General features: G+C 39.7%; 1 protein-coding gene across 1 annotated transcript in view; it reads right to left on the reverse strand.

The window, feature by feature from the left end:
* Nucleotides 1–5,388: 5,388 nt before the first annotated feature.
* The window catches only part of LRIG2 (leucine rich repeats and immunoglobulin like domains 2), a 63,919-nt gene continuing 56,471 nt past the window's right edge, over nucleotides 5,389–12,836 (reverse strand). Inside the window, exons 17-18 of the mRNA XM_061186169.1 lie at nucleotides 8,892–9,182; nucleotides 5,389–6,489 (exon numbers count right to left, since the gene is read on the reverse strand). Coding sequence (XP_061042152.1) covers nucleotides 6,263–6,489; nucleotides 8,892–9,182 — 518 coding nt within the window. The 3' untranslated portion in view covers nucleotides 5,389–6,262. The remainder of the gene's footprint in view (nucleotides 6,490–8,891; nucleotides 9,183–12,836) is intronic.

A 12,836-nucleotide genomic window follows, 5' to 3' on the forward strand; every position in this document is an offset into this window, starting at 1 on the left:
AACCAGCAAGTTTAAAGGGAACCTCCAGAAATGAGCAAGACCAACCCCCATCATGACACATAACCGGGTTACTACATGGTTGCAGCAGTGCTACTCCAAAAGCGGTCTGCAGATCTTGCCTATCTGCCAACTCTTTGCTACTAGTTCATGACAAAGCACAGAATAAGCACTTAGAAACTTTAACAGCAGTTTGACAGAATAATTTTATATGTTAAATCTATAATAAAAACTTTACACTTTTATTTTGTGTCCTTTATTTTTCTAGAAATTCATTCTTATTATATTTTACAAAAGTACTGGTCCATGGCAACTGGCCCTGCAGCACAGACAACTTCAGCGCTAGGTTACAAGCTTCTAAATAGCTGAGTGCGAATAAATATCTTTCATAACTCAGCAGGACCCTACTACTTGGGCCCTAGTACATCTCACTTCAAAACAAAAAATATGATAAAACCATGGCATTTTTCTTCATTCCACCTAATAAGAAAACGATAGTCAGGAATAAAGTAAAAATCAACTTCCAGTATACATTCCAGTCCAGACTTTCACCATATTGAAAGTGATCAATGTCCAGAGGCTTTTATTCCAATGTTTATAAAGACTGGAGACATAATACTCTGTTCAGAACTGGAAGGTATCACAGTGGGAAAAATCCTGAATATGAGTCAGAAATTCTGCATTCAAATTCGGGCTTTAAAAGCTTTTTGACATTGTGTAGGTGATAATCTAACTGAGCCACTTTTGTTAACTACAAAAAGTGGAGATTAAAATCCTCTGCCCAATCTACATCTTAAGAGTGCTGTGAGAGTCAAATAAAATAATGTCTGTGGGATGTGCCTCATAAAGTGCCACACAGGTGACGATGGGATCAGTATTGTCAGCTGAGCCTTCAAAGAGTTGACAGACTCAAAGGAAACAGCCCCTAACATGGTACAGTGAGGAAGCTGACCAGAATACTGACATTCTTTAAATATCTTGTTAAAGATTTACCAGATTAGAAACACTGCCTTCAAATTCTTCTCGGTGCAGAAAGCACTCTTGTTTTCTAACAAACCGTTAGGTGTGTTTGTTTTCATCCTGCCAAGTGTACAGCACCCTGGTGGGCAGCACGAAGGAGAAAGAAGAGAGTGCACAGTGCCTGCCTGGAGCAGCTCACAGCGCGGGGTGCGCCAGTGGCAGGCTCGAGGCTGTGTGTGTGACTCTTAAACATGGCAGGAACTAGAGAAGGGCAACTCTTTCCCATTTTAACTTGCACAGCTATTTGGAGACCCTCTCAAAAGGATCACAAACTTAAAAATGAATCATTTCATTCCTGTCCTTTAGGCAAGAGAAGACCAGAAAACCATAATGTATTTTAGCTTTATTGAAGACATATTACAGTAGACAAACAAGTAGACAAACACATGCTTTATAAAATATACATTCTCATGTGTGAGAAAATATAAATAGACACTAGGAAATGGCCACAATGAACACAACAACTTGGCTTATAACTCTCTTTAGGTACATCTAGTACTAGGGCTGCTCAGACTGACATCCTCTGATAGGGGTAAAAAGGGAGAACAGGGGGAAAGTAGAGGGTAGAAGTAGTCTCTCAATGGATCAAGAGGCCACTTTAAGTAGCCAAAAGATATTCCAAGAGCACTTGACCCCTTGATGATCAATTTCTCTTTAAAGACAGAGTTGACAAAAGATCAGTCTACTCCTTACATTTGAAAACAGGCTCAAATCAAGCTTTTTATTCACCTTCACCCCACCTATTGCTGGAGATATTAGGATTGCTAAGAAACACTCAACACACAACCTTGAAGGAGCAGGTCCAAATATTACTCCTCACCCAAGCATGCACGCACACACACACACCCCTACCCCTTACTACCCACAAAACCTCCAGATGATTCATGGGCTTTCAGGTATTGTTTTGTTAAGAGAAGCTTGTACCATATCTCAATTCAGAACATGTTATTTTTGTCAACAAACGAGGAGGAAGGGAGGAAGGGGGTAAGGAAGGAAGAAAATTAAGGCTAACTGATGTTGGCTTAGATCGTACTCCAAACAAAAAAGTTTTAAATTAGAAGAAGCAAGAAGGAAAAACATCTGCCACAGTGAACTGGGAAAGAGACCACGTAAGGGAAAAATGAAACATTACTTACAGGTTGCCTAAAAATCTTAGCTCAACTTTCTAAGGTCCAACTGTTTCACAATTACTTCGGTAATCTGCATCAAGAAGCAAAGTAAGAAATGGAGGCTGTAGCATAAAATGACAGCCAATTTACCTCTGATACTCCATTACCCTTTTGGCATTTCTGTGGATATTAAAATGATAAGAAGATGCCATAACACACTCGGGTAAAATACTGGGTATAAACTTGAACATCACAATTCTAACCCCATTCCAAATGGAGTCCCACTGATACAAAGAAACAGGAATAAAAATTAAAGAGTAAAAGGGAAGGTTATAATACATTATAGGCTTTAAAAGTTTTTATTATGGTCATACCATTTGGGTTAGGAACCTTATAGATTTTCTCAGAAGAATAAGCCCAGAGTTTCATGTTTTCAGCCATTAACACAAAACAGGCTCCTTTTGTCAATCAAAGAACATAATCTTTTAGTTAAAAAAAAAAACTTTTTAAGTGTTCCACACTTACTGTATATAAAGAATTCTGAAAGACAAAGTTTTAAGCCTGTCTTGCTTCTGAAGATTTCCAATGATAAAACTGAAAGAGAGCTAAAAGTCATCTTGCCCATATTTGATTTCAATGCAGAAATTTCTTCAATGCTATTAACAGATGATTATTTAGCTTCTGTATACACTTTTTCCATGAAAGGCTGATTATTCCAATTGTCAGACAAATCTAATTGTTAGAGTGTTAGCTTATATAGAATTATTGGCAAGCGTGTACTGCATCTCCCTGTAACTTCTTCCCCACTGATATGACCCCTGTCCGCTGGAATAAAAAGAGTGAATCTAATCTGTTTCATATGACAATCCTTTAAGTAACTAAAGACTTTTATCATCTCTCCCTTTTCTTAGGAAAATGGATAATAGAGTCTAAGTTGCTTAACATCTTAATGTTTCTTCTTTTATAACCTGCCAATGGGCAATGTGAAGGCAACTGTTTTTAAACACGAAAGTTACCTTACAGAGAAAATACACATTTAAAGCATTCTAAGATGGCACATTAGAGGGAATGGCACACTGGGCTGGGTTTCTGGTATTTCCTATCCTACAGATTAACTTACATCTAGGGAAAGCACTTTAGAGGTTACTGAGTGACAGACAGCCAACGGGTCAGGCATAGACTCTGTGGCAGGAAGACTTGGAGTACAAGCACAATGTTATTTCTTCTTCCAGGTATACTTACAGAATCAGTCTAAGAGGGGCACAAACAAATTAAGAGAATTTATGTATCCCTACTGATGTGAAGTGGTAATTGGGACAATATTTCTCTCAGCATTTTAGTTTGCCTTGCTTTTGCAACATTTTTGATTAAATTGGTGGCAGGCAGACATTACACTGATGGGAAGAAACACGGATGAGCCACTAATCCAGTTTATAGTAGAGCATTTGCTATATGCTCTACATATGCAATACTGAAAAATTTCAGGAATTCCATCTCCTAAGATTAGAATTTATTAAATTTACTATATTTTTAAGACCAGGGATAGGCTATTCACATTTAAACAAATTCCTGACTAGTTTTTTAGGCAAGTTTTTTAGTTATTTAGGAAAGCTAGGAATACCTGGGAGGACATCTCAACCATTTGAGTTGACAGAGAGAACCTGGCTATTCAGGAGACCAGCCTGACACCACTGGCTAAAGCAGAGGCAGCAATCACGTATTTTAAGTTTTCTAGAGCACTGGTTTGCAGCCTGTTTTTTGTCCTCTCACATGTAACAGCTGATGCTCACTTACAGCCTTGTTCTAACTCCACTTTTTTCACTAAATAAAGTCCATCAGAATGTAAGAGTACTATAATTAGAGAGATGACCTTGAATACATTAGAAAGGTAAGTGAGTCACAAACTAGTTACAAATTAGTTGTGGCACACCTCTCAACTGATTCTGGTACTCTGGTGTGCTGTAACACTAGCATTCAGACCTGGTGTTCTGGAGGGCAATGGGTGGTTCTCAATCTACTAAAGATTCTTTATGTTTACTGACACTGTTTTAGAAGCTGAATATTTCTTCTCCTCATGAGGATTTCTTATAGCATTACTCCTGCTAGAGAGGAAATAAATCTGGCTCAAGTCAGAGTAAGCAGCATCACTCCTGTTCTACTCTAAAAAATATTTCATGAAAGCAGCTTTTTATTAGAGTAGATAATCCTCCTTGATTCCAGGAGGGATCACAGATTCATAGAATGTTACAGCTGGAAAGGGCTTTAAAGCATCTAGTAAAATGCCCTCATTTCATAAATGAGAAAGTCAGGCTGAGATGTAAAGGGACTTGCCCTTGATTACACAACTAGTAAGCAGCAGAGCTAGGAACTAAATCAGGTTTCGTGATTCTAAGTCAGTCCAGTACAAATTATACTACAACCTAGTAAGTAAGAAGATGGATCAGAAATTGAAGGGAGAAGAAAATAGTGATACTTAAGGAGTTCAAAGTGAAAATGAAGAGAGGCTGACAATTTAAAAAGGAAAAAGACAAAGGCATGGTGGCATAAAACAGCTAGAAAAGTGCTGCTGCTTATGGGAGAAAAATTTAGGATTGAAAAACAGTATGAAATTCAGCTAAACTTCCTGGCAAAGAGCTGAGAAATTATGTGAGTTTAAAACCCTTGAAATGCACAATGACTTAGAAATAGATTATTTTCATTTAAGTGGTTGAAGTCGTCTAGTAACTAGTCCTCACTAAATTTAGAGGACAGAATCCGGCAGCCTTTCTTTTTTTCTGAAAGCAGAAAGAAAGAAGAGCTTTAGTCCATTACACTTTATTAGAGCACTAAGTCTTTTGTTTACATAAAACTTTTTGCTATCAGAAATTCAAGAAAACTTTTTGGCTTAAATAATCACTTGTACAAAACAAGGACCACTCTAAAGCTTTACAGTATAAGAATTTTGCACGTTCTTCTACTCCCAAAAGCAGTCTTCCCTTCTTAAGACATACTGTGCATTGGTAGAAGAGATATTATTTTAAAAAACAAACACACACACACAGAGAAAAAAAAGCAATCTTTGGTTTCCTCATCAACTAAATACTTTGCTGAAAGAAGATATTCCCCTAACAAGTTTTCCTTTATCTATGTGCATATGACAATGACAAGACTGCTAGTCTTTTGAAAAAGCCTTTTTATGCTTGAAAGATTATATTACCTGGCACTTGTAAACAGATGACAAATGATTAGCTGTACAAATCTTTAGGTATAAAGAAAGTGGTTAATTACACCAAGATTGTGTTTGTGTGTACACAATCACTAGGTACCCTGCTTCTATACTTATACTTCTTAACAAATATGTATTTAAAACTTTAAACAAAGTCTTTGGATTCACTAAACCAAGTTGTACAAAATCTGTGGTCTGAGAAGCTGCTGTCAATATTATAACTGAATATTATATATAATTTTGGCATATCAAAAATATTTACATTGCAACACATATGACCAATGAATACAAAAATTATTTATAAATGCACATATATATACAGTGAGATCCCTGGGCGATAGGGACCAAAAAAAAAAAAAGAGAGAGAGAGAGAAAGAGAGAGATTCACAAGAATACAAAACCCTCGACCTGGTAATAATTGGTCAAGTCTGGGATTCTTGTCGAAGACCTTGAATATCAAAGCCCCACTCTCAACTATAGGATTAAAACCACTGCAGAATCCCAGGCACACTTCCCGGGGGGCTCCAAAGTTATTTTTGTTCCTTGGAAGGCAAAATAGAACAGCGTTGTTTACTCAGGATCATTCTGTAGGTTGAGACAATCCAGGGTGTTAAGCAGCAAAGAGACTCTCCCTAACAGGCAATGCGCACCTGGGCACATCCCAGTAGAACCATAAGACAGCACTCTGTCCTCTACCTTCCTCCGCCTGTGTTGCACATTTTCTATTAGATGTACCCATTTCTGTCAGCCATTACCCTTTCTTCGTCAAGTATAAGCCCAGACAAATGTCTGGCCCCCCTTGATGTGGTCAGATGTAATTGTAGACAAAGAGCAAAGCAAATGCTGACTTTGGGGTTTCTTCCGAACTCTGAGGTAGTAAATACAAAATCAACTAATTTGAGTCTGCCCAGATTTCATTCTGGAGTGAGTTTCATGTGCCCTCACTGCCATCTTGAATGTTCCGAGTCCTACTAAAATCAAAAGTGTGGTCGTGTAACCTGTGACAGGGCATGGGAGAAGTGGAACAGTCTGGATCACTCTCTGCCAGGCCCTCGTTTTGATGGAGTTGTGGTGACTCAAAGACTGACTGCTGCGATAAAGGAGGACGAGGCATACCTGGTTCTTTGTTTATGTTCCACAGAGGCCGCTGCAAGGGTTCTGAGAATGAGAGACAGTAATAATTATCAGCGGTGAATGGAAGTTTAAAATTAATTTTCTAAAACTTAATTTTCTTCTACCCAAGTCTTCAAAGAAATAATAAGAAATAACCCAATATTCCTGAATAAGGACGTTAAGATAAAATGTATACTTGCCATTTTCTTAGAAAAAACAAAAAAAAGAAAACAAAACAAAAACTGGAACCATGGTCTTTCAAACCCTTCTACTCAACAACTTTACCAATTAATTACTGAAACCATGCTATGTGTCATCTACTTTCACCTATTACTGGTGTTTCTACTGCCATAAAACTTAAAACTCTTTAGACACATGGGAACAGACTAAAAGAGAATTAGTATCCATATAGTAATGAAAGTTGCACAATACATAGGTAAAAATTATTGATTCAGTGCAGTCGTTGTATCTATAAATAACAATTAAATGCCTATCTTAAAAAAAATCATTTTGGGCTTCTCTGGTGGCACAGTGGTTAAGAATCCGCCTCCCAATGCAGGGGACATGGGTTCGAGCCCTGGTCCAGGAAGATCCCACATGCCATGGAGCAACTAAGCCCGTGCAACACAACTACTGAGCCTGCGCTCTAGAGCCCACGTGCCACAACTACCGAAGCCCGCATGCCTAGAGCCCGTGCTCCACAACAAGAGAAGCCACCGCAATGAGAAGCCGGCGCACCACAATGAAGAGTAGCCCCCGCTCGCCGCAACTAGAGAAAGCCTGCAAGCAGCAACAAAGACCCAATGCAGCCAAAAATAAAATAAATACAATAAATAAATTTATTTTTAAAAAATCATTTAAAAAAAAAACAACCATTCCCCTCCAGCTTCTAGCAAGCCAATAACTCTCACAACAAAATAATAACCAAAAGCTGGTATTTTAAATCAGGTTATCTGTACTTTGGTTTCAAAAATATGCATTTCTCATTATTATTTACTGCAGTGGTGGGCTCTTTCCCCAGAGAACATTTACTGAAAGTTATATTAACTTCATGGGGATGTATTTTGGAAAAAGCTAGCCAAACAGTCTAGAAACAAACACTCAGAAATAAAAATAAAACCCATGTGCAAAGTAAGCTAGAGCAGGGTTTCTCAAGCTTTAATATGCATACAAATAACCTGGAGATTGTGTTAAAATATAGACTCTGGTTCACTGGGTCTGGGGTGGGACCCATGCTCTGCATTTCTAACAAGCTCCTAGGTAATGCTGATGCTGATAGACCACACTTTGAGTAGCAAGGAGCTAGAGCACCCTAGCTAAGGAACAAGCAATGCATCAAAGCACTCTCATTTGCTGATTTCCTCACTTACAGGCCAGATTAACAATTAAGACATCCCTAAAGTTGGGGAAAGATACTGCATTTTTAGTTCTACTTAAAGTTATTTTGTGTGTGTATATCTCTTCTAGGACACGGGGAAATGGATTTAGTGTTGGCGCCTTTCTTTCATGGACACAGAATTTTAAAGACAAGAGACTAACTTCAATAACAGGATATTTTTCTCTGACCTGTACCCTCTTTAGAAAACTTTAGAGGTGGTCTCTTAACTAAGAACAACAGAGCACATCTTAAAAGTCCATGTCATTTCATTCACTCCAGCCAGAACCATCCCTGGAAGCACCACTATACAATGTCTTCCACTGTAAACCTGCGGTGCAAAGCCCCACCCTATTTCCAGTGCTCTTTCATTTCAGGCTGACAGGAGGGTGACAGTGGATAAAAAGCCTGGATGGACAGGAAGACATGCTCAGTAGTGCCCTTCATGGTCTAGAAAGAGTTTTGTTTTGTTTTGCTTTGCTTTATTGACTGGGTTGTTTCAAACGCCTCGTCGGCACAATATAACATGTGTTTCTTTTCCTGGACTACTATCCCCAAACTGCTTTCCCACTTATGGCGCTGACTGTAATACTTCACAGATGAAAGCAAATACCTGCCAAGTGATACTGACATCCAACATTTACCTGATAGAACAGCAACCAAGTAAAACATTTTTAAATCTTCTCAGTGAAAATCTTCATCAAATTATGCCCAAATCATTATATCCTTAGCATTTCAAGTCTCCATTATTTAAATAAACATGGAAGAAAGAAGTAGTGCCTGTATGAAACTTCTTTATAGAAACTTTTTCTACATGGCTTCTGAATCTTTAGAAGTAAGATCTTGTTACTCCCACAAAAGCTGTTTTCATCCTACAGATCCAGACTTCTTTCTAAATCTAATCTCTAAAATCTCTGGCTCTAGTTTATACCAATTAATGGTAGCTAATTACTCCATTATACCAACTTGTTTGCTTCTGTCAAATGAGAGTGCTACCTATATGACAGAAGGAAAAATCAAGTAGGTGAAAGTGAAAACAAACCAAAATAACAAAAAACACTGTGCCCTTTACCACTGCTCTTCTGTGTGGAGGAAAGTTTCTTCTCATTTATCCTCTCATGGTTGGTGGGAAAGGCAGACATCTCTCTATCTGCTGATGATACCAGGCTCTCCAGGGTGGTGGCATCTTGGGGAAGATGTGCCAAATAAGTCTCTTTGGGCATCTGGACCATAAGGCTGGACAGTGTCTGATCTAGAACATCCTCTTCAGCAATGTAGGTGTACGGACAGTATTCTCGGGTCCGGGAGTAGATGTTAGCATTGTCATAACAATCTGAGCAGATAACCCGGGTGCCAGTGCCACCTAATGACAACATGGGAAAGAACCCAAACATCCTTCAGTTAAGGAATCAGTTTTGCCAACTATCAGTTTTCTCTAACAGTTGTCATCATATCTGGCATTTGTTCAAAACTTGCATTATAAACAGGATGAAGTTTCAAGGTCTTTCTGCGAACTAACTAATTTAATCCTTATAACATCCCTAAGAGGTAAGTATTATTATTATCCCTATATTACAGACAGAGTAACTACAACACAGAGAGGTCAGGTAACTTGCCCAAAGACATACTGCCCGAGTGAAGAGCTGCAATTTAAACTCAGGCCCTCTGGCTCCAGCACCCATGCTCTTGAGTAGTACATTAAGCCACCTTTGTCCAGCCTGGATAACGTCATGCTCAAATCAAGGGAGCCAAGATAAGGCTGGCACTGTGCTACAAGACACATGTTTGGCTTAAGCAAACTAAAACAGAGAACAAGGAGTTTTGATGATTTTATTTCACAAAAGCCCACATAACTTTCGTTAAGTCAAGAGGTTAAGCAACACTAATTGCTAAAAGGACCCCTAGAGAAAGCCTCTGATGGTCAAGAGTCCTGCCTGACAACTGTGTGTTTGGCAGAAGTAAAAGTTTAATAATGAGCTCCCTGGACAATTATGTGCTTTGAAAACTGAATGATAAAAAAAGAGGAAAGTGAGAAATAGAGAGTTACTTATTCATGTTCAAGCAACAGAATGTTAGAACTGGAAAAGAACAGGAAGTAATTAAGTTTAATCCAGAAAGCAGTGTTATTTCCTACAAATTTCAAAAAGTAGAGGCTTCTAAGTATTCTTTAAAAAGCTAGAGGGGGACTTCCCTGGTGGCGCAGTGGTTAAGAATCTGCCTGCCAATGCAGGGGACACGGGTTTGAGCCCTGGTCCGGGAAGATCCCACATGCTGCGGAACAACTAACCCCGTGCGCCACAACTACTGAGCCTGCGCTCTAGAGTTCATGTGCCACAACTACTGAGCCCGCGTGCCACAACTAACGAAGCCTGCGTGCCTAGAGGCCATCCTGGCCGGGGAACTAAGATCTCACAAGCCACACAGTATAGCCAAAAAGAAAAAAAAAAAAAAAAAAGCTAGAAATACCCCCCTTTCCATGGAAAGCCAAAATAATGGAATGGAGTTTCCATGTGTATAGTACTTGAAGTACTACACAGATTTGTGGAAAGAATATTTAAGAATCGTGAGAGAAACGCTTTATAAAATATTGTTTCTTTATTTTTAAAATGAGGAAAGTAAAGCTCAGATTTTAAGTAACTTGTTGGTGACCACATGGCTGGAAAGAGGAACTGGGAGTCAAACCCAATTCTACCCCTTAATTCACTTCCCTGTGTTCTGTCACTCCCTATGGGAAGAGTGGACTTGGGAAAAGTAGTGTTGAGAAGTCAGGTTCACTTAACTATTTTATATCTCTCTGATGTTCTCCAATATAAGCTGAGAATCATCAATGCCCTTTAAACTTTGGTGAATGTCTACCTGTCAGCAGGAGATACAACCTCCCCTGGATATGGTCTGAAGGGTGTTCATGCCTGAAAAGGATAAAAGACACCTGAAAAAAGTTTCTAGAGCGTCTCCTTCCCATAACAATACTTTGGTTTGGGAGCCTCTGCTGTGTTCTCCAATCTCTTAAGGATGTGTTACTCCTTTCTGTCAGAAGATTTTCTCCTCTCTTAAGACTTCAGAGCCTGAACCAATATGGCAGAGTACAAGGACGTGCTCTCACTCCCTCTTGTGAGAACACCAGAATCACAACTAACTGCTGAACAATCATCGACAGGAAGACACTGGAACTCACCAAAAAAGATACCCCACATCCAAAGACAAAGGAGAAGCCACAATGAGACGGTAGGAGGGGCGCAATCACAATAAAATCAAATCCCATAACTGCTGGGTGGGTGCCTCACAGACTGGCGAACACTTATACCACAGAAATCCACCCACTGGAGTGAAGGTTCTGAGCCCCACGTCAGGCTTCCGAACCTGGGGGTCTGGAAATGGGAGGAGGAATTCTTAGAGAATCAGACTTTGAAGGCTGAGGGATTTGATTGCAGGACTTCAACAGGACTGCGGGAAACAGAGACTCCACTCTTGGAGGGCACACACAAAGTAGTGCGCACATCGGGACCCAGGGGAAGGAGCAGTGACCCCACAGGAGACTGAACCAGACCTACCTGCTAGTGTTGGAGGGTCTCCTGCAGAGGCGGGGGGGCAGCTGTGGCTCACCAAGGGACAAGGACACTGGCAGCAGAAGTTCTGGGAAGAACTCCTTGGCGTAAGCCCTCCCAGAGTCCACCATTAGCCCCACCAAAGAGCCTGCAGGTTCCAGTGTTGGGTCGCCTCAGGCCAAACAACCAACAGGGAGGGAACCCAGCCCCTCAACACTCAAGCGGATTAAAGTTTTACTGAGCTCTGCCCACCAGAGCAACAGTCAGCTCTACCCACCATCAGTCCCTCCCATCAGGAAACTTGCACAAGCCTCTTAGATAGCCGCATCCACCAGAGGGCAGACAGCAGAAGCAAGAAGAACTACAATCCTGCAGCCTGTGGAACAAAAACCACATTCACAGAAAGATAGACAAGATGAAAAGGCAGAAGGCTATGTACCAGATCAAGGAACAAGATAAAACCCCAGAAAAACAACTAAATGAAGTTGAGATAGGCAACCTTCCAGAAAAAGAATTCAGAATAATGATAGTAAAGATGATCCAGGACCTCGGAAAAAGAATGGAGGCAAAGATCGAGAAGATGCAAGAAATGTTTAACAAAGACCTAGAAGAATTAAAGAACAAACAAACAGAGATGAACAATACAATAACTGAAATGAAAAATACACTAGAAGGAATCAATAGCAGAATAACTGAGGCAGAAGAACGGATAAGTGACCTGGAAGACAGAATGGTGGAATTCACTGCTGCTGAACAGAATAAAGAAAAAAGAATGAAAAGAAATGAAGACAGCCTAAGAGACCTCTGGGATAACATTAAACGCAACAACATTCACATTATAGGGGTCCCAGAAGGAGAAGAGAGAGAGAAAGGACCCGAGAAAATATTTGAAGAGATTATAGTCGAAAATTTCCCTAACATGGGAAAGGAAATAGCCACCCAAATCCAGGAAGCGCAGAGAGTCCCATACAGGATAAACCCAAGGAGAAACACGCCGAGACACGTAGTAATCAAATTGGCAAAAATTAAAGACAAAGAAAAATTATTGAGAGCAGCAAGGGAAAAACGACCAATAACATACAAGGGAACTCCCATAAGGTTAACAGCTGATTTCTCAGCAGAAACTCTACAAGCCAGAAGGCAGTGGCATGATATACTTAAAGTGATGAAAGGGAAGAACCGACAACCAAGATTACTCTACCCAGCAAGGATCTCATTCAGATTTGATGGAGAAATCAAAAGCTTTACAGACAAGCAAAAGCTAAGAAAATTCAGCACCACCAAACCAGCTCTACAACAAATGCTAAAGGAACTTCTCTAAGTACGAAACACAAGAGAAGAAAAGGACCTACAAAAACAAATCCAAAACAATTAAGAAAATGGTCATAGGAACATACATATCAATAATTACCTTAAACGTGAATGGATTAAATGCTCCAACCAAAAGACACAGGCTTGTTGAATGGATACAA

The sequence above is a fragment of the Eubalaena glacialis genome, chromosome 3 (genome assembly GCF_028564815.1).
Source record: "Eubalaena glacialis isolate mEubGla1 chromosome 3, mEubGla1.1.hap2.+ XY, whole genome shotgun sequence".
Lineage (NCBI taxonomy): Eukaryota > Metazoa > Chordata > Mammalia > Artiodactyla > Balaenidae > Eubalaena > Eubalaena glacialis.